The following is a 22,874-nucleotide window of genomic DNA, read 5'->3' on the forward strand; positions in this document are numbered from 1 at the left end:
CATCGGCGGGTGACTGCAGTGACTGGGTGCTTGGGCGGCACTCTGACCGAGTAAGAATCCCTGTGCACCACTGACCATGGAGAATGTCTCCTCAAGAGCCGTTAACCCAACTCTGACTGCGTGCAGACATCAGCTCCTTGAAAAAGGTAGTGGGGTGAGCCTGTCCATTACAGTAGAAGGACCTTCATATGAGCGGCTGTTAAGATGATTATGGAAGTGTCTGGATCCTCCTCCTTTCATGAGAAAAACCTGTAGATAATGGCCCACAATTCAACAAGCACTTATCAGTTACAGACTCTCCACAGGAACAGCATTATGGGATGCTCTAAGTGGAAAGAAGGAAGGGGTGGGAGTTGAGACAGACTCTGATAAGGTTAAGTCTCACGCTGGCCCTTGCGCACTGACACAGAGGCAGGAGGGGTCTCATGCTGACCTCCAGAGAGTTTCATGTGGCAGAAGAGTCGTGAGTAGCCCCACTATTCACTGGCCTGGTTAGTTACCATTACAGAGAAGAGGCCTGGCCTGCTGTGGCCAATTGACACTGAGACACAAACAACATGCTTTAGCAGCGTCCCCAAACCATCATCCACCTCTGTAAAAGGAAGAGCTCATTCTTTTTCTAAAAAAATATTTTATTTATTTATTTATTTTTAGAGAGAGGGAAAGAGAAAGAGAGGGAGAGAAGCACCAAAGTGTGGTTGCCTCTCATGTGTCCCCTACTGGGGACCTGGCCTGCAACCCGGGCATGTGCCCTGACTGGGAATTGAACTGGCAACCCCTTGCTTCACAGGCCTGTGCTCAACCCACTGAGCTATACCAGCCAGGGCCAAGAGCTCACTCTTTTCTCCTTTACTGATGTTGGTCACATGCCACAGAATAAAAAGCCTTACTGCGGTCAAAAATGACTTACTTTGTTATTTTTTCCTATGTCAGAGGCCAAATACTCTTCTAGAGAAGGACATTAAGTTGTTTTGACAAGATCTGTGCTAACCCAGCATTCCTTGTGTATATATGAGTGTGAGTTTATGTTTCCAAATAGATTGTTTAATTATCTGCTCCATTATCTTTCTGGAAGCTGTACTTCATTGTATCAAGCATATTTATCAATAAGAAATGAATACCATCCTGGGAACTGATTTGCTCAAGGTAACTTTCATGATAGTCACACTCGCATGTCTGATAATGATTCTATGCTCGTGCTGTTTTATTTATAGCCGCAAACCTCTCATTTGATTTTCTCACCATCCTCAAAGCTAAGTGGGGTCTCAGCGGACACTTGTGTTTCTGAGCAGAATTTACCTGGAAAAGGGTGGTGGACATAAAAATCATTTTAAATTATGTTTAAATCACTATTCATTATTGATAAAGATTGCTCTCTGAATCAGTGTGCCCACTCCACACTACCTTAGATGCTACTTCTAAGCATTAGGAAACAAAAGTAGCAAAGTTGCACTTTGGATGTTGCATACCTCAGGATTTTTAAACTCCACGAAAGTGCAATAATCATTGAAGACAAAGCACTAGGCAGAAATTCAATGGTAATCTTGTAAGTTAGAAATTGTTTTCTTGTCAATTACTGAGCATCTTACATTATTTTTCTCACTAGAACTAAAAAAGGTGGGAACATGGAATGTGGCATCTGTCGTGTTTGTTTCTGAGTTAAAAATGGAAATATGGCTAGGCAGTAAGTGCCGTAGACAGAAGACGAGCAGTTTGACACCGGAGCTGAGCTTGCTATCGAGTTGGAGAACCACACGTCTGGCCTTGCAGCTCCTGAGCTCCTGTGGGCTTTCTGACTGGCGCAGTTCTGGGTGCACACACTCACCAACGAACGTCTCAGGAAAAGTGGCCGTAAAAGTCAGCCACTTTCTCTACCTTGCAACATTGGAAAGAGGTTTGTATCCACCTACCCATCCAGTTTTGAAGTAAGGCTTTGTCACTGCCGGACAGAAGAGCAGCAACTGAACGGGTCAGACCAGTGACAGCTGCACAAGGGTGGGCCGAAGTACACATTCACCACCCTGCAACCAACACCCGGGTGTAGCTGCGACCGCACAGCGGGATGGGGATGGAAGATGGGTCTGAGAGGAAAGGGGAGAGGAGACCTAAGTCTGAAACAGAATCTGTTCGAGATCGTCCATGGCAAGTTGGCAAGCTGTGGGATCAAGTTCAAATGGGTGACCGATCCAGTTCACAGAATCCCCAAAGGAACCACAACCTGAGGGTTCTGGGGATACCAGAGAGAGCAGCCTCAATGGAAATCTGAGACTCATGAGGTGGTGGAGCCCCTGACCCTGGCTGATAGGAGGTCAGAACAATCAGAGCAGGGCTGGCTTGATTCTAAAAGATTTGAAAAAGGATCCTGCAGATTTTCCTGTACTTTTCCAGGACTAATCACAAATCTTAGGCCCTTAGGAATGCAAGAAATCATATTTGCAGGGGTGAAGGGGCTGGGGGGCTGGGAGTCAACCAGGCCCTTTTTGAAATTCTCACTGAGATAGAGTTGTCAGCACAAATGAAGGGTGAATATTAGTTCAGTGTGAGACAGGACAGCCTTCCATGATGCTGGCTATCATGTGCACTGTTCTAAATACACAGTGAGAATTTTCTACTGTTTTGTAAATATGGTTCTGTCATTAGATTAGCATCTGCACTGCAGACGTCAGTCTAGGAATTAACAAAGTCATGCAACCAGTATCTCTAAGTGTGTGGCACGCACCTTCTCATTTTAAACAATTATAACAATGCAGCTTGGCAGGGAAAATAAAGCTTTTACATATTGATAGGTAATTGCCCATATGCAATACTTAGCCTTACATTCTAATTATTTTTCACCGTCAACGAGAAACTGCACAACAATTCAACCCCCCGCATTTCTGTGGCCTTTTCAGCTTAGCCTCACTGCAGTTACACTGATGTGCAATCGGAAAACCAGCTTTGTCACTGTGTGTTGCAGAGGTCCTTTGCTTGAAGCAGCAAGGAAACTAATTCGGAAGTTTTACTCATGTCTCACTTTTGTGGGACCATTTAAAAAAATAGGAGTTAACAATGGGGAAGGGGGGAAAGCTGTCATATTTTCTACTCACACCACTAGATGGGCATTGCTTTACTGTGAATACGAATAAGCTGCAGCCAGAGAAATGGTCTTTGTGATGCAATGAAACTGTCCTGATCTTGCTATGATTCATCATCAAGAAATCCCTTCATTAAGAACGTTAAGCGTCATAATGGGTCTTGAATTCTGAATTCAATGGCAGTGTGGGCACAGGCAATTTACTGCTGATCTCCCAGATTCTGGCTGAAATGACCAACAGCATGTAAAATAGGTAAAAACTGCATCTGTGCTGGGCACTGAGGAGCATCTGCTAGAAATGGTGCCAGGGGCCGAGCTGAAAGGAGGACATGGTGCCAGCGCACAGCCAACCTTCCCGGGGAGCTGCCAGATGAGGGTCAGACTGCTCCCTTTGAGGGGTGAGGTGGTGGGCTAGTGAGGAGCTCATCTGGATTCTCTCTTGTCTCCAGAACAGCAGCCTTTCTAAAGAGTACACATGAAATGCAGAGGGTTCTTGGGGTGGTTACAGCAGGGGAAAGAAATATAAGAGATAAAAAGTGCTCTCTCCTTATTTGCTGGGCAATAGGATGAGGATGAAGGGTGGATTACAGACACAGGTAATATAGCGTGAGAGGGCTGGGACCACCAGAAATCAGGGCACAGAAAACTGACCCCTTGTTCTCAGATATCAGAGAAACCACCTGAGAAACTAAGCAGAGGCCAAGCCCTCCAGCCATTGATCAAGGTTTTGGTTCCCTGTCTTCTTAAGCTGCTGAATCTGTACACAGGAGGTGTGAGTTCACATCAGCCCATGCTCCCCTGCTGCCCACACCCCCATCCCTGGGTTTCGGCTCACCTACAGTCAGGTGATGAGAACCAAGGACATTTCGACCATCTTGTTTCAAGAACCAAGTCATGCTTTCAAGTAATATTATGGAAATAACACAAAGCTGTTAGCTGAAAGAATTCAATAAAAAATCTGGCAAAAATGAATGAAAAGGGACTAATCTGGGTGAAAATTTTAAATGTCATGAATAAAGAAAGAATCCCGTTAAGATCCAGATAAGGGAAAACAGGTTACTTACAAAGAAGAAAAATCAGGTCATCCTCAGATTTCTCTCTCACCAATATTGAAAAGCAAAATAGCATTGAATTTCTAAGGAACAGACCCTTCAAAAGCAGGTATGCCATTCATTCAACAAATATTTATTGTACACCTCAAAGCACCAGGCATGAGTTGAGATTTATATATAAAGGATCTTATCAGATTTCAAGGATTTAGAAATATATGATCTATATATCCTTCCTGAAATAAAATTGCTCAAGAGAGGTAAGCAGATTAACCTAGAGAGGAATCAAAATAAAGAACTCAAGGATGGAGATGTCATAGCAAAGAAGGGCAGGCAGTGGACATCGAAGGTAACCCTGGGATGATGGGCAACACCCTCCATAAAGAACAGGAGAGGAGAGCTCTGCGTCGTTCTTTCTGGAAAACGTGACTGGACCTAAAATCTGATAAACATATGAGGGAAAGTTGTGATCGCATCCAGTCCCGGTGCTTTGTCTTTTATATGGAAGGGACTCAACAGAGCTTATGTCATTTGGGGATTTGATAGAGAAAATAAGACAGAGAATGTTTTCATTAAGTCAGAATGATTAAAGTTATGAAATAAAATAATCAAAGTAAAGGCAGCGCATGGGGTAAAATTAGCAAACGGGAAAAGGCGTACAAAAGAGAAAGCCTGAAACCAAAAGACAGAAAGAATAATGCCAGTTACGATCACAGATGTAAGTGGGTTAAACGGTTCTCTGGAAGAAAAAGCCCCAGAATGAAGCAAATGTCATAATTCAACCTTTTACAAGAGATAGGCCTAAAAAAAAAACCGAAACGATGCTGTAAGGCCTCAGAAAAAAAGAGCAGATGGGGACTTTAACTTAATGTTCATCTGCCTTTGACAGATCAAGATGATAAATAAATATATACAATGTCAAGGTACAATATAATTTATAAGATTATTTTACCAATTATAGGACATACATTTATCATGCTTAAGCATATGTGAAAGGGTGATGGCTCTTAATATAAAAGCTTACATTTAATATCATGGTCTCTGTTTTGTTCTTTTCCTGAAAAGCTGTTAATGTATTGTGTGTATAACAACTAGGCTGACTCACATGTCAGAAAATGTGGGGATCCTGGTGTGTTATACACTGTAACTCAAGCACCACAGGCCGAGATTTTTGTCTGTTGTGGTCTCTGCTATATCCCCAGCACCTTAACAGTCCTTAAAACACAATAATATATATTAATGATATATTATTAACATATAAATATATTAATAATATATTATTAGTATATAAATGCATATAAATAACATATGTTCATATATTATTAATATATAAAGTATATTAAATAATAAACATTTACAGAAAAATCATTTTTAATGTAATTAATTTAAATCTTTAAATGACAAAATATATATATTATATCAACTTTTAATACGTGCAAAAATTGCAGAAGTCACTGTCTTTGGCTACAAAGCATTAAAATTATATATTAAAATACAATTTTTAATAAATCTAAATTCTTAAAAATTTAAATAATGATCAGATATGTCATTCGTGCTCAGAGAAAAGATGCAATTTTTTAATTTCAGAATACCAAGAAAAAAATAAGAACATTAAGATATTAATGCTTCTGGAAGTACACCAAACTAAATTCAAAAGCAGATTCATGGACTTAAATTATATTGTAATTAAACATATTTAAAAAGTAACTGAAATAAACAAGCTAAATAATTAAATAAAATGATATAAAAAGTTTGCTCTATCTCTTTGTAAGAAAAGAGAAATAACTTTATGAAGTAAAAATAAATGTACTAGAATAGAAAAACAGAATTATTAAATATATTAAGTGATAAAAAACAAAATAAAATAAAAGGCTGAAAATCTCAATGTTGTAATTTTATAGAAAAAAAATAGAAAATTTCCAAAATTCAATAAAGGAAGAAATTGCTCTTTTTCCCAAGATCTCTATCTATGGTAAAAGTTGAAAAAAGATGTCAAAGAATTACCCACCAAAAAGCATCAGGCTAGATGGTTTTGTGATGAATTATTTTAAATCTTGACAGAGAGCTAGTTTTTAAACTATGGAAATTGTTACAAATTATAGAAACAGGAAAAAAGCTACTCAAATGGTTTTACAAAGGCAGTATAACCCTTCTATGTAAAACTGCTAAAGCTGAAAAAAGCTTAGGTATCAACTGCACTTACAAATATAGGTATGAAGTCACAACTGAAATACCGGCAATCCAAGCCCAGCTCTGTCTTAACAGAAAAACAGAAGCAGGGGAGTGTAGGTTTGTTTTCTCAGAATTGCAAGGGCTATTCAGTTTTAGAAACTCTATTAATATAAATTATCACATTAATAGAAAAATAAGAAAAAGCATATGACCATCATGATGGATGTTTAAATGCCATATGAAAAACCTCTGGTTTGTTTACACAAAAAGAAATGCTTCTTTCTCTCTAAAATGCCATGAAGTTAAGAAAGTACTGACAAAGCTGGAAAAGATCCGACTGCAAAGGCTTACTATTTCTTCTATATCAAGAACATCTACCATGCAGGAGGAAAAAAAGATGCATTGTAACAAAAACTGGAAAATCCATAAAACAAAGATATATACATGGCCAATAAAAACATTAAATGCTCAAGAGCAGTTGTAATTTAAAGAAAATATAATAATTGATATTTGCTGTCAAATTGGGAATAACTAAGAAAAATAAGAACACTCAGTTTTAATAGGGCTGCTCTGAAACCTATATAAAACAGGCCATTAATATTTGTTGACTGCATTAATAAATATGCTTCTGGGGAGAGTAAACTTATTAACTTTCCTCGAGGCAAGTTGGGGAATTTGTATTCATTTACATTTTTTAATATCCTTATATTAAATAGTATCTTATGTTGATTTATGATAAAAAAGTAATAGGAGTGTATATATTTGTTTATGATAATTATTACATCATTACTTATGATAAAAATTATGAAAATAATGTGAACATCCAATAATAAAATGATTAATCGATTATTAAATATTCTGAAAATACTGTGCATTGAATATTAAATTTATATTTTTGAAAATTATTTAATGGCATGAGAAATGCTCACAATATAAAAGAAAGTGGAAAAAGCAGCTTAAGTAAGACCATATCCAGTAGGGCCCCAATTTAACTATTACATGTGACATGCATATATGTGTGTGCATGTATAGAAAAGAAAACGTAAGTAGTGTTCATTTATCGTGTGGTCAGATAATGGATGACTTAAATTTTTGCTTTAACACTTTTTACTAATTATCCAAATTTTTTACAGTGTCCATGTATTACATTTATAATAAAACTTTTTAGATGTAAAAGGAAAAAAGTAATTTCAGGAAAACAAGAAAGACTAGTGTATGCCAACTATAGGTACATGGTCTTTAAAAATACTTCTGGCTATATAATTATAACCTTTTTTAATATGTTTATTTAATGGCTATGTAAAACCACTGGCTGCCAAGTTAAAATTCATTAAAATACTTTCAAATGTGTACATATCTGTCTTTAAATACCAACATACACGTAGGTCTGTACTGATATATGGATATGATCAAGAAAAGCCAACTTGGCGCCAGTCATTACATAGTTCAGATAGGATGTACTCAACAGCATTTATTCATAAAAAAATTGGAGCCCTCTAGAAACAAATATCATGTGAGTTCTTATAAATGAAACAGTACACCAATCAGACATGGAACTTAAAGTATAGACTAGAATTTTTCAACCTTTTAAAATCCTAACCCATAGGAAGAAATACAGTTTACATATATCCTGGTATATGTGTGTATGTGTGCATGCGTTGGGTATGAAATAAAAATTTCACCAACCAATACTAATACTTACTGCTTGCCATGCCTTTTATTCTATTCTATTTTTTAAATTTATTGATTTGAGAGCGAGAGAGAGAGAAACACCAATTTCATTGTTTCACTTATTTGTGCATTCATTGGTTGCTTCTTGTAGGTGCCCTGACCAGGGATAGAACTGGCAACCGTGGCGTTGTACCAGGAGGACGCTCCGACCAACTGAGCTTCCCAGCCAAGGCCTATTCCAGACCATTCCAAATCTTTAAAATGGTCAGTTGTGATCAAAGAATTGATTTTATGATCATCTAATAAGTTGTGACACACAGACTGAAAAACTCACCTCTAGGGCAGATCTCAGTTAGTAACTGGGACAGGAGATGCACAAATACTCAAAATCTCAAAAGGAGAGGTTCAGCCTAACCTCTCAACCTCTCCTTTGGCAAATATCATCGCCAAACATATGTTAAAAGCCACCTTGTATTTGCTTAAAAGTTCCAAAGGGCAATGGGAGTGCCCCACATGCGGACGGAAGGAAAGACTGAAATACGAGGGAAACATTACAGAGATAAAAGGAAATCCGTCTTATTAATTCTTGGTTAGTCTATGTATTCACTTATCATTTTTTTCTGTACAATTACTTCTAAATACCTCATTATATTTTAAATTATGTTTCCTGTCTGCCTTTCCCACTAGACATGAACTCCTTATTCACTTTTGAATTTTCAGAGTCAAGTAAATTTCTGGTACAAAGTTGCCTCCAAATAAAGGCCTAAGGAATTAATTAATAAATGAATAAACCATATGCTTTGAAATTTTGTTCTGTAATCCCAGGGCCAAAGTGACACGACATAAAAAAAATGGGTTTATCCTTCTTAATTGATGATAGGACATTAACAGGTTTTCTTCTTACTTTGGATATAAAAATCTTTAAGGTCAGGAAAGTCATAAGAGCTTCCAATTCAGAAGGCATTTCAATTTCTGATAAATTAAATTTATGAATCAACAAAGTGGAAATATTTAATGCTTAAAACAAAGTGTCACCTTTTTTTCCTATTTGCCTGTATTCTTTTTATCCCCCCTTCATCATATATATTAGGGTTAGATTTTTTTAACCTTACACAAACACATCTATATGTAGAGAAAGGAGAACATTATTCACTTTCTCAAATTGGAAAATTTAAAAATAGAACTACATGTAAACCACAAAGTCATAAATCTCATAGTATTTTTTCCCAATCACCAATATGAGTACAATACTAAAAGATTTCTTCCTGCCGTCATTCACGTTAGTTGGAAGACCGTGATCCCCTCTTCTGGAATGTGAGTCTCTGATTCGCTTGTAACCACATATGCTGACACATACACACTGAGCACACTGCTGCTGACACACACACACTGAGCACAATTCGGCTGACACGTGCACACCGAGCACACTGCTGCTGACACACGCGCACCGAGCACACTGCTGCTGAAGTGCTGCCTGACCCCTGAGAACTGAGAAATTACCACCAGGGACCTGCACAGAGACCAGGAAACCTGGTCCATACTAAATACGCGAAGAAAGGAAAGGTAGCTGGTGTGTGTGAGTGTGTAACAATAAAAATAGACTTGCTATTCAGAAACAATTTAGGATCCTTGACAGTTGTGATGATGTAGAAATAAAACTGAAAAATGAAGGGATCGTCACATGGTTTGAGGATATCCATTATCACAGAGTGAGCCAGAAGGTTCATTAGAGAAAAGACATCTGAGCATGAAAGAGAATGTCTTTCTCATACAACATTTCTTACTGTTTCTCTAAAGGAGTAACTGCGAAACATTAATATCTTCACACACAGACACACACACGCACAGCAATGAGGTCTTCCTTCTTGGTCAGCGTTGATGCAACTGTTGGACTTGACGAACACTTAGGTACAAACTGTCAAGTGTTCAGTGAATGATTAAACCAAGGAAGGAGTGAGTGATTGCAGCAAACCTCTTTCCCTTGCATGCTGCTTTGGCCTTGCCATCTAGGGAATGGAGCTACATCTGGGAACAGGCTGAATGAAGGATGACATAGAAGGAACTAAAACGTTTGGAAAAAAACCTTCATAAAGATAAAACCCAAGAACTCCATTACTTTATGAAAGTCTTATCTGGAAAAGAGAAAAGAAACAATTTCTCAATTGTTTATAATAACACTGTTACACCCTTTCTTCTTAGATCATTTATTTGAGTAAATGGACAGTTTTCCTGTCAGCCTTGTTGAGATTAGTGGCATCACCTCTTGACCTCACTCATAAGCGCTCTGAAAATTAGTGCTGTGATTTCCAGGTTCAGGATGAAACACAGAGAAATTAATGGGATTCAGACGAGGACTGTAAAGTCACAGGCTCTAATAGGAGACATTACAATTGTATTCGAAAATGCTAACTCTTCTTGTGGAGAATGGCAATTTCCGTGCCTCTGTAGTGATGATTGTTATTTGAGGGTTTTCTTTGATTCAAGTGTTTTTTTTTTCCCACCATAACACCAGACTCATTACTAGTTAATAAGAAACAAACGATGTTAAATTTCAGAATGAGTCAGAGTCAAAAAAAGATTTTCCTTCAACTGAAATGGCCGCTGCAGTGACCTGATTGGCTGATTACACCTGGGTGCCTGTGGAAGGGATGTTCTAGCTTCAGAATCTGAATGCAAACAAGGTGCGGATAGATTTTTAATTGCCTTCATGGTTAAGTGGTGTATGTGTTATAAATGCCAGTTAAGTGGATTTTCATATTGTCTACTCCAAACATCTTCATTTAAAAAATTTAGTACCCAAAGTTTCAGGACCTTTGAGCTCTGCTAATATACAATGCAACCAACTGATTTTAAACAGCCTTGAGAATAGTTTACGGAGTCTGGGATTCATAGGTTTCTGCTATGGTTTTTCCTGTATCACACAAAATGGCCATTTCTGCCATTGCAGTTGAAGAAAAGAATGTGACTATTGTAAAATTTGTAATTTTGGGTTTCATGATCCAATGCAAATGGTTGTGGTCTGGGGGAAGTTAACCTATTCTAAACTCTTCATCCTGAGCTCGAATTAATTGCTCATTAGAAGCAGAAAGGTTTCTTTTTCTTTTTTTTTTTTACTCTAATAATAGTACAGCATAGTGTTTTTTGACATATAATGGAAAAATAGTGTAGTTCTGAACTTTCTTTTTCTGCCTTTTGGTATTTTGGTTTGGGTATGAGCCAGAGATAGGCGAACTTATTTGATTACAGCATGAAAAGAATTATTACATTTTGACTTTTACAGAGAACTGATGAAACAATACTCAAATCTGGTGTTGGCTCAATAGTGTGGGGTTAAAAAGACAAAGTAAGAGTGATAATTAAAGAGGAGCTCAGCAGAGGAAGAAAAAGAATTCTACAGTGTTTACAAATGATGAATTAGAGATTCCCTTTCTTTCAAACTTCTCGAAATCCTCCGAACAGCTGCCCAGGTGCCCCTCCCTTTCTTCTAGTCCCAGAGTTAACGCAGGTGAGAAAATCAGCCTGGCTCCATATCTGGTAGAATCAGCACTGAGTAAATGATGCCATTGTTGTTATTCATCGGGCTGTTGTGTAATTTATCGAGTAAACGATTTGCAAATATTCTCTTTGTGCTCCCCCCCCCCCTCCTATTTTAAGACCTTACCTAGACCCGCCTATTTCTTTGCTTTAGGGTTTTTGCAGAGCTGAAAGCAGAAGCTTCTAACTTTCTTCTGGTCTTCAGTCTTTGATTTTAGCATAAGGTCATTAAAAAGATTAGGTGTGCCCCCAGGGTCAGGGATGAAAGGAGTGTGCTTTTGAAGGAAAAGTTTGTGGGTGGGAGAAGGAAATAGATCTTAACCTTTTGGACTAAAGGAATTTGACAAAGAGCCTTACAACCAGGCCTGATAGTCACTCCCTAAGGGGACTGGGACCATCTCAGTGGTCGCCAGAGCCAGCTTGACCGGAAGGTCTCCCAAATGCTTTGCATGTTGTATAATGTCCTGTAATGTTGTAATTGAGCTCCAATAATGATTAAGGTAGAATGGTTCTCTGGTTAAAGGAACATATTATTTCCAAAGAACTCAGTCTGTGTACTACTTAAATTCTTCACATTATCAAATGCTTGCTACATGCCAGACAATATTCTTTACATGTAGTAATCACTCAGTTGTCACAATACTATTATATCAATTTTAAAGGAGGCTGAGAGGTTAAATAAGTTGCCCAAATTTCCAGTTGGTAAGCGATGTAGGCTGGACATGAGTGTAGGCTGTCCAGCCTCAGAACCCATGCTCTCACACATTATGCTAGGATGCTTTCTATACCTGCCATATTATTCTATTTAAAATTAAGGTCATCTGTGCATTTAGAAAGACCAGATAGGCAGGACAGAGCAGTTTAGAGGAGCTGTCTCCAGGGCTGAGTCTCAGACAGCACCGACTGAGGAGTCACGGTGCATGTTCGTTGCGGCAACTGGCCACGGACCACAGAGGACAGACTTAGAAATGAAAGGCTTCCTTTGCGGGGAGTGAGGACCAGCGTGCAGGAGAAATCAATCCCACTCTTAAGATCAAATGATCGCCCACCGGAAGCCAGTCAGACTGGGAGATCGGGGGCCTTTGGCCCTGTGTACAAAAGAAATGCTGGAGAAACTTCAGGCTGTGGAGTAGCAACAAGACATCAAGAATGTGACCTCAAGGCCAGGGGCCCTTCCTCTGTTTCATAAGTAGCAGTTTTTAGTGTTGGAGTCCATTAGCTTCTCTCCTGCTCCCTTCTCATAGACTTCCTCTAAGTACATAATTTTGCTCTTAATTAGGTTAACCAAATGTCTTCTTCAAACAGAGAAGTCTCTTGGGGAGTGTTAAGGACCTTTATGGGTCAGATTTTGCCTCCTCCCTTCCCTCAGATGAACTGCACCAAGAGAATTGTGACATTGATGGAAGATGTGGGGAGAGGTAACTTTGGGCTCCTGAGCACTTTGGGGGAACAGGTGGGCCTAAGTGGTGTGCCATGATGGGGAGTTAGGGGAGATTAAGAGTCAGGAAACCTGGGGAGACACTCTCAACGACTGGTAAATGGGAAAGGGCTAGAGAACATCTCAAAAGTGTATCAGGGAAAGAGGTGAAAAGGGGATTTCCTTCTCCTCTGCTTGGCTCAGATGGCTCCCTGCTCCTGCTCCTAGGTTACTGTTCTATGATTATCGCAAGGTTACCAGATTTTAGTGGGCTTTTGTGGCCTGGTCTGCGGCCCTACAACCAATATTTTTTTCCTATAGGAAATCATTTCCATTTCCAAATTGGCAATTTCTAAATGGGTTTCTGAAACACAGTTTATGTCTATGATGGGGATTGCCTATAAACATGTTGCCTCCTTTCAAAATGATTTACGCTATGTTTAAAAGCTACAAATTTGCTCATATGATCTTCTCCTATAGAGCTAATATGTCAGCATGTTCCTGTGAAACCCACATTGAAACATAAAAAACATAAAGCCATCAGAAAAGATCTTCAACTTATTTTTGTCTTCTTTGTTCCTCAAATTTTCACTACTTCCTGAAATATAGTTGTCACAACTCTAAGTGCATTTAAAGTTCTACTAAGTTCAATGAAACCTCAAAATCCACTATGGACACAGTGGGACTTTTTTTCTGCCTTGGAACTTCTTCTGATCCTCAGGGCGGCTCTTTTAGGAACTCAGGGGCAATATGAATCTGTTGATGGAGGGACGCCCCGGGAAGAAGCTGTTTATGGAGCTCGAGAGGGCTCATTGGGAGTGAAGGCATTGGTTATTTTACTGCGGAAGCCAAACTACAGCAGTTTCTGGATGCGTACAGTTGATGACTTCAGTTCTTTCCTTCATTCCATATTTTAAAGATTTAAATAATAGAATGTGTTATTTTAAATTGAGATACAATTGACATATAATAATTCATTAGTTTTAGGTGCACAGTATTTCGACTATGATCTTGTCACACACACACACACACACAGATACTCTAAGAGGATGTGAGATACAGCAATGCTACCCAAAGAATGAGAGTCACTTTTAGTCCTTTCACAGAATTCTATTGCCTTCTCCTGGAGCAGATTCCCACCTTTGGGGTGAGTCAAAGTTTCACTTGCCATGTGCATTTCTGAGATAACTCAAAGATACTGGGCCAGTAGACAAAAATTCTTTTTTTTTTTTTTACCTAGCCAATGAATGGCAGCAAGTTTAAGACTATTAATAGATCTGTTCTTTCTCATGATAAACAAGAAAATACCTGAAGAAAAAGGCCCTTTATTTTTCTTCTTTTTCCTAAAAACTCTAAGACAGTGGAGAAAGTTCATTTTGTTGTTAGAACTAGACATTAGAGTAGACAAGACCTAATTGCGTCTGACATCAATTTTCTCTTTCCGTTAATAGCACATGCTTTAGGGACTATCTCTTTTCCTGGTAGGTCTGATTCCACTTTCTATTTCCAGAGGTGGCCTTCTGACCTGGTTCTGGTCAGTAAGAGGACTACATCTTTCTGGCCATAGGCATTTAGAGGTAGACATGTGACCCAGGCTGAGTCAGTAAGTTATTGAATATTGCATGGAACATCAGTTCTAGGACTTCCTGGGTGTATTGGAGGATGAAAGAGACAATCTCTTTCTACAGAGCTGGGTTGAAGCTACTGATGGCTGTCTTGGTACCAGATGGGGGATCCCCCTGAGAATGGTGCCCACAGAGAGCATAACAAAGCTGAGAGATGGAGAAAGACTCTGAATGGCCTGTATGGAAGAGCTGGATCCAGCTTTGCTGAAGTCTGATATGACAATGGACTTTAGAGTCATGTAAGCCCATAGAATTTCCTTAGGCCAGTGTGTAGTAGGTTTCTGTTCTTTTCAGAGCCATTGATTAATCAAACACCATTTATCAATGTCCTTAGTTTTAATCAGATGCCAGTAAGGAGCAGAGAAGGAAAATGTGGTCTCATTTCAATGCTTGTATTGGGCCATTGAAAGCAGGAGCTCACTCCTCTTTTTTCTCATTTTTAGAAAATAACATTCTGATGGTTTTTATACGTGTGTGGTCATTACACATTCTATCCTAAATCCCTTTCTCAAGATAGTTAGCATGATCTCAGCATCCTGTTCTCCCTTTCCTCTGACTGTAGAATTTACCGGATGTGTCTTTCATTGTCCAGACAGCTGCCAAGAATGGTCCCTAAGGTTGGTTGCTACAGCATCTTCATAATAGGGTGAACAAATCGTTCAGAATGTTTTCATTTACTCACCCAACCATCACCTTCCTGAATTAACCCCCTTTGCCAGAAAAATAAATCAACATGTCTCTTATGACAGTGGAAACCAGCATACCTCCTTCCCACCCATGTGTCGACAAACCTCTCCTTTAGATAAACATTTTTCTAATTTAGTCAGAGTTAAAAAAAAAAAAGCCAGGAGGAGGTATGGTATACTCCATGCAGCTCTTTACAAAGGACAATAATGCAGGTAGTAATATTTTTCTAAAACTCTAGAGCCATCTTATTTCCAAAATTACTTACAGGATATTCATGTGGCTGTTAAATAAGCAGATAATCTTTATCTGCTAATTAAAAAAAACCCTGCTTATTACCAGAGGACTGTGACAGTCTTAACAAGTTTTACAGAAAATAAAATGCCAGCAGATAACAGGTATTATGTTTTCTTTTGGCAAATATTAACACTTCCCAGCTAGCATATCTTGCTTACTTAATTGGCCTATAAAAACTCACCAGGCCTTTTCACTTGGAGGCATTGAAATCCTCTCAATTTGTTCTTTACAGCTTTTCAGAGCCTACATGGGAGAAAAGCTACAAAACAGACTGGCTGAAAAGATTTCTAAGGTCTCATGTCCATATTTGCAAATCTTGCAATCTGTGTGTATTCATTGATTTTAACACAAATAAAGGGAGTACATTAGGATCTCCTCTGGGGAAAAGAAACACATCAACTTTGAGGAAAAGAAGGACAGAGTACGTCTGCTGAGGCAACTCTCCAATGGTCTGCACGGCTTTCCCAGGACTCCTAAGTGCACGCCCTGCCTCTGACAGGTTCACTGCAGTTTCTCTGAGCTCATTTGGAAGCTCATACCTCTCTACAAGGTAGCATTGCTCACATATATTATTGTTCTTTTTTATTTGGGCTCAGATGTCTGTATTTATGGCTAGATTGTGAGTTCCCTCAAGGTAGAGATAATATCGTATTCTTGTTACGAGCACCTAGTCTACACTAAGTCTGAGTAACTATTTGTTAAAATTGAAGAGGAGATACAGAGAAAACACAAGGAAAAGAGAATGATGTTGGAACAAGTGAGGGTCCAAGAGAATAGTGGGAAGTCTTCAGCTCTGGGCTGCTGGGCAGGCGTGATAATGGTGAGAACTACCAACAAGATGGCTAGGCAAGACTCAGAAGGTTCAAGGCCAGCCAAAGGAAGACTATTAGTTTCATCAATAAAAATATATTTTCTTTTAAGAAAGAATCATAGATCATAATCAAGTGATTGCTTTCATCATTTTGGCTTTGAAGACTTCCATGAGCTATTTTCCTTCTGGCGCATTTTAAAACTACTTTATATGTAGTTATTAGGTAACTTATCTTTCTAACTTCCTTCTTGATAGTTCAGAAGTTCCCCTGTATAATGGGGCTCTGGAAATATTTGTTAGGCCTCTCAATGAAGTACTGGACTTGGGGTGCATGACAGTATTTTTTGATGACACTGGTCCGTGTGATAATGATCTTGTTAGAAAAGCTGAACTACTTTGGTGCTTGGAAATGATCAGAATTAATGTTATAATTTTAGAATTGTGGGTCAGGACCTTGATGGCCACCCGGAGAAGCAGCTGGGAGCCCTCTCTTGGGCCCCACTCATCCCCCTTGTTGACTGTTGATCAGATTTTAACAAGTGATGCTGAAAACCGGCATTCGTAGGGACCACAGTCTCAATCATAAAAGCTGCCTTGTTGGGTCTGGCTGACTAACAGGTGTGAAATGTTAACTTTCTAAACTTGCTTTCCTAGATCTCTCCAAATGTAGCAAGACAACGGTGCGATTTCTCAGCCCTATGCTGGACAAAAGATACTAGTGTTTTTCCTTGGCTCAGGGAGGGGACAGGAAAGGACGCTGAGATTCTAATCCCTGGTTTGCAGTGTCTCAGGCAATGACAAAGAGCTCTCGTCTTCTATGACAGAGCATTTTCCAAGCATCCCTTTGGGAAACCTTCGTTCCCAATTGTCTGGAAAGCATCAAATCCGTCACTTTGGGCATCACTCAACACACCTGAGAATGGGAAACGCAAATTAAAATAGAGATACTTCTTTGCTCACTAGCTTGTTTGTCTAGTTACACATTTGCTTGGCATAGAAATAGAATCACTGAGATGGGAAGGGCCTCAGTGCTCAGTTACTGGCTCAGGTTTGGGGAAGGTCAGACTAATGTTTAATTCCTGCACAGGTTAGGCATTTTTATCCTTTTGGCTTGCTATAAAGAGATTATATAAAATAAGGCCAAAAAACCAGGACTTGCTTACTCTAAAATTACTTGTCTTGTTTTGCTCATAGTTACTCTAAGGTGGAGGACTTTTCAATACATTGGACATGATGCTCCATTTTAGTTATGAAGGAAAGTACTTCCTTTTATTTTATTGCTTGTTTGTTTGATATGATTAAGGGGCAAGAATTTCTTGTCCAAGTCAGTAAGTCAATCTCAATTAAGTTGAAATGCAGTGAATTGTTATCTACATTATTATTCTCTAGAAATCGTTTTCTTCAGTTACCGAGAATTTAAGTTACCAGTTGCCTCATCACTGCTAATGTGATTCTGTTTGTTTAGTCCAAATGTCTGTAGCAAAACCAATAAATAGCTGTTTGCTCTCACCTATAATCACAGGATGCCTACCTCGGAAGAGGCCGAAGCCATTTTGTTGGAGGCTGCCTATCCTTCTGACACATTTCTTTCGAGAGTTGTTAAAAATCTCTCGCACATGGAAGAGCCTACTGGGCCAAAGAGTTTCAGTTGCTCCACACAACAGTGTGAATGCTGAAACCAATATTTAAACAGCAGTGTGGAAGTGCTGCGTGTCACACATGAGATGCCACAGCACTGAAGTGAAACCTTTCTAGAGGAAATCAGCTCTGCCCCTGGACTTGGCTCTTCCAATCCTGACCCTGTGAGCATGAATATGAGTGTGAAAATCAGAAAAGAACACTTTCCTTTAAAATTTTGCCCTTCAGAAGAGCTGGTGTCCTTAGCGGCCACCAGGGATAAGAGAGTCCCTTATGTGGTTCCCAAGAAAGCACTGTGAACTGTAGCAGCTGGCCGTGACCATGAAGGAGAGGGAGTGAGGGCTGACTCATAAGAGGACATTACTATCATCACATACAGCTGTGCTCTAGTAATAATGTTAGCAGTGAGAGCCAACACTTACTGAACACCAAATTCTCCGTCACATTTATTGAACACTCAGTATTCTAAGTGTGAGACATGTACTTTTAATAAAACTCCAAGTACCTTTCTCTGGGGCATTTTTCTGGGTGCTCAAGAGTCAAGTGTACTTTGTAAGTATAGCCTTGCCTTCTTGTAAAAGGCAGGAGAATGCGTCGTATTACCCTAGAAAACACCAGAGGTTATCTCTTTAGGAGGTCACAATATTCTTTTCCATTTCAGAATGTTGAAGGATTGACAAAGAGAATCCTCTAACACAAGAATTGCTGTTGTCTCAAAATAAAATGGTCTTAGTGTCTGCTAAGAGCAAAAATATGAATTGTTCAGATGCAAGATGCAAACAATTGATATCTCTGAAGATAACCCTTCTGACGCTTACTTCTAATATCCATTTCCCAAAGGTAAGATGACTGTTGTCACATGTTCTACTAATGCTTGCCTACATGTCTGAGACCCCAGAGAGGGAGGATGAAAATTAAGGCTTAGTAGGGGATGACAAAGATTCCTTGTCCTCTTCAAAGCAGCAAACATCTGTTCCACCCCAAGCTGGTACACAAGTGCAACAGGGAGTAAATGGGGGAGCAATGAAATTGAACAACTGTACATTCGTGTGCTTTGACTTATGTGGACGACTTCTGGGGGAGAGGATGGCTGTGGTTGGCTCAACCTAAATGTAACTCGATGTGTATAGGACATCCTTGGCCATATTCTTTAGCTTTAAACCATCTCAGTGAAACAGAATTCAATGACAGGAAGCAGGCATGAGCTTACCCAGTGAAGGTCGTAATCAGATGGCCTTGCTCTCCCTTCATCATCCTCATATAACGTGAAGCCTTCCCTGCGAGCCTGGTAATACTCCTTCCGCAACTTCTGGATGCGGTCGGCACTTCCGCTCATGGGACGGCCACTGCAGAACATAAACACACGCAGTCACACAGGGTACGTCATACTGGGGACTCACTTTTTTATTTTCTTCTTAAAGAAGCTGACCTCAACATTTGGAAGACTCAGTAATGTCATTCAAATACGTAAGGAAAACTGTGAGATCAGCAATCACAATGAACAAAAATAACAGTCCTGACATGCATACCTGCAGCTTCAAGGTTCAGACCATCTAACTTGAGATTAATAAATGCCCTTTGAGTCAGCAGGTAAGTTGCTGACCTTTAGCACAATTAAAAGAGCCATCCTATTTTTCTTATACCCACAGAGTTTGGCAACATTTCACTATGGGCATCTCATTTTCTCAACTAACTATTGCCTATGTGACAGGTTGTTTGACCCGAAGGTCGGATGTGACTCGGAGTGGGCATCTGCCAGTTTTCAACTCAATGAGAGTCATGAATTTTGGGAGTGGGAGGTGAGGTATATGTACACATGAATATAGGGGAATGGGCTGGGCTATATATAGGGAAAGGAAAGAAGGTGAAACCATGCCAAGAAATAAGAAGAAAAATAGAAAGCTAGTGACTGTAGAATGTATCATGTTGGTTACTTGTCCAAGGTTGTCTGTATTTTAGCCACATTTTTCTCTCAGGAATTACAGCTTCCCCAGTGACCCATCCACTCAGCCCCAAACTGCTCAGCCAGTGGCTCCCTTTCAGCTTGTATTTGTCCTCATCAGTTCAACAGAACCAACACTATGTGATACAATTCAGGGCTAGGAAACAAGAGAAGAATGATAGGCAGAACTCAACAGTTGTTCAACTTCTTTGGTTCATTTGAGGTATGACTGAGAGCTCTATTGTGTTGGACCTCAAGTTAAGATCTGGGAAAGTAAAATTGAACAATTCACAGTCCTTGTCTGCAAAAAGCACACAGTCTGGGAGTTAGCGGATTGATAGTGATAAAGAAGATTGCAATCCACTGAGACAAGGTGATATAAGAGGTCTGCAGAGGCACTGAGAACATATAGACTGCTTAAGCTTTGACAAGGCAAGAGAACAGGGCCACAGGAGATCACAGAAGTCCCCAAAAAGAAAGTGACACCTTGGCTGAGTTTGGAAGGATGTGTAGATACTCAACAGCTGGATAAGTGAGATGAGAAAATTCTGGGTAGAGGAAAGGGGAATGCAAAGGACAGAAATGAGCAAGCATCTTGCTTTGGGGAATGCAAGTAAGTCACTTGGGACAAGCAGTGGTCCTCAACTTCACTTGGCCTTCCTTACACACCTATCAGTTGGTGTTTGCTTTCTTCCCTCTCTCATTCAGGGAGCAAATTAGAATGAAAGGGAGTACTGGTGACTAGGGGTATTTTGAATTTATACTAGTGACCAAAGTACATCACTTGCAAACTTTGATATTTTCACTCAATTTGGAAAAACTTGCCAACCATAATGATGCTCCTGTGTCATGAGTATGTGAGAATCACTGCCCTAGTACCCAGGGTATACAGGAGCGAGCAGGGAGGAGAGACAGGTGTGACTGAGAAAGAGCAGTGCAGGCCCCACTGTGGAGAGCTTTACATGCCCAGAAGATCCCCAGATATTACGGTTGAATTTTAAGTTTAAATAAGATATCTTATAAAACAATTTATCTGAGAACAATAGAAAGAGGTTATCTACCATTTAGTTAAAACACTTAACAGTATACTTGTAAAATATAACAAGAAAATGGTGATGAAACATCTTTTGGAGGAAAAGCATTCTTCCCAATCTAGACTGTAAGTTAACTGGAAGCATGACCACGTGTCAATATTACACACCCTGTCTACAAAGTTAGTACAGGGTTCTCAGCTTCCTACCTGCCCTGCAGACAATGAGTAGCTGGTACCTTTGATTAAGAAAAGACAAACCTTTACAGATGACATACCTTTATTTCTTTTAGTACATATTTTAAAACTCCCAAACAATTCTGTTTCTATACCATGCCTTCCTTTTTGTAAAATAAAAGTTTTTTTCTTGAGCACTTGAAAAAGATAAGAAAAAAAAGGAAGGCCCAATATGCTTTTCTGAACACTGGGAAGCCATTTGGAACCCCTTTTTCCACATGTCAGTATGATGAGCTGCCCACGGGGCCTGCATCCAATGAGCAGACTTCTGCTGATTATGTGCGGTCATGAGCCTTGCTCGAATTCACCCAATGACTTTAACTAGCACAGTGCAAACATCACATTCATAGTCTATGAGTTTACCAAAGAAACTGAAGCATTGAATTGAAGCAGAATGAAGTTGTTAGTAATAATAAAAAAAAAAAGAAAAAAGAAACTGATAAGGCACTGTTTAAAAAAATATACCATTTTCCTACACTGTGTTGGGAAAAAAAATCATACTCAGACTACACACTATTCTATGTCTATAAATACATAAGTTTAAAAATATGAGTTTGATCAGATTTTAGCTCTCAGATAGAGGGATTAGGGCAAGAATACAAAATCAGGTATTTAGGAGTCTGAAAATCTCCTGTGGCTGACGAGAACATGACCATTTATCCAGGAAAGAAATTTGGCCTCAGAGAAAAAAAAATAGGAAAACTGTCTAGAAAGTCATGGACCATCTAAGTTCAAAACATGTTGTCCCTTCTCCCTCATGTGAATATTTTAAAGGAGACACAGGACACCATGCTCACCTGTCGTAACCTGGGACTACATCTCAATATCATCTTCTTTTTCTCTCCAACTCCCATTCTACCTTTAGTCCCTGTGTTGTATTTTTTCCAAGTGGGTGTTTTATATAATAAAATCAGTGTTGGGAACTGCCTGGTTTCAGGAGCTGTAACCACTGCCCACCCCCTCCCCCCACCACCCCAAGGCTAAGGCTGAGTGAGCGACCTTCAGACCATAAGCCACTAAGGAGACAAAGCTTATCTCCCTGGCAGGGGCACTGCTTCTGCTCCTTTTTTCCATAACTGGCCCCCAATGCTTGATCAGGTAGCCAATGATGGGTAAGATTCTCCAAGGGGGGAATGACCTAAGACAGGCATGATCACATGGAGGCCCCAGAAAAGGACTTGGGGGGTTATGGAAAAAGGGGGTGATGGACTCTCGCCCCTCGGCTTTGTTGAAGCCTGACTCCCCTGAGTCTGCAAGAAGTCTTCGAAAATTCCTTGGCTATCTGCCTCCTGTGCCTGACTTAAGCCTGAAACAATGACAGAGGGCGGTGCAGCCCTGTGCTGGAAAGGGTGGGCTTCCCAGGTAATCAGGCCTGAGAAAGGATATGTGAAATCCTGTGAAGCCTGCTTTGTTAAGAATGCTCTTAGTTAAATCATAAAGGCCCAAGAAGGAAATGAGTTTGTTTCCCAAAGTTTTGTAGCCTTTCAGCTGATAGACCCTGACTCAGAAGAAGCCCTAATAGTTCTTTGTATGCTATCTACTGTTTGATTCTTACTGCCTGACAGTGATTAATAAGTTGTACCTGAACTCCTGTGCAAAAAAACCAATAGAAACCTGTTTAGGCAAGGGTCAGCATGTTCTCCCCTTGAGAGGGTGGCCAGGCCACTTCAAGGCGCTCCCCTGCTTGAGGGAGT

The 22,874-nt window shown here is 39.6% G+C and overlaps 1 protein-coding gene across 2 annotated transcripts in view; it reads right to left on the reverse strand.

The window, feature by feature from the left end:
- The window catches only part of PARD3B (par-3 family cell polarity regulator beta), a 977,832-nt gene that overhangs the window by 81,231 nt on the left and 873,727 nt on the right, over positions 1–22,874 (reverse strand). For both annotated transcript variants that reach the window (XM_037166016.2, XM_037166014.2), the window contains one exon: positions 19,182–19,317. In XM_037166016.2, coding sequence (XP_037021911.2) covers positions 19,182–19,317 — 136 coding nt within the window. The remainder of the gene's footprint in view (positions 1–19,181; positions 19,318–22,874) is intronic.

Source organism: Artibeus jamaicensis, unplaced genomic scaffold (genome assembly GCF_021234435.1).
Source record: "Artibeus jamaicensis isolate MK-2021 breed Jamaican fruit bat unplaced genomic scaffold, CSHL_Jam_final contig_1015, whole genome shotgun sequence".
In the NCBI taxonomy this organism is placed as follows: Eukaryota; Metazoa; Chordata; class Mammalia; order Chiroptera; family Phyllostomidae; genus Artibeus; species Artibeus jamaicensis.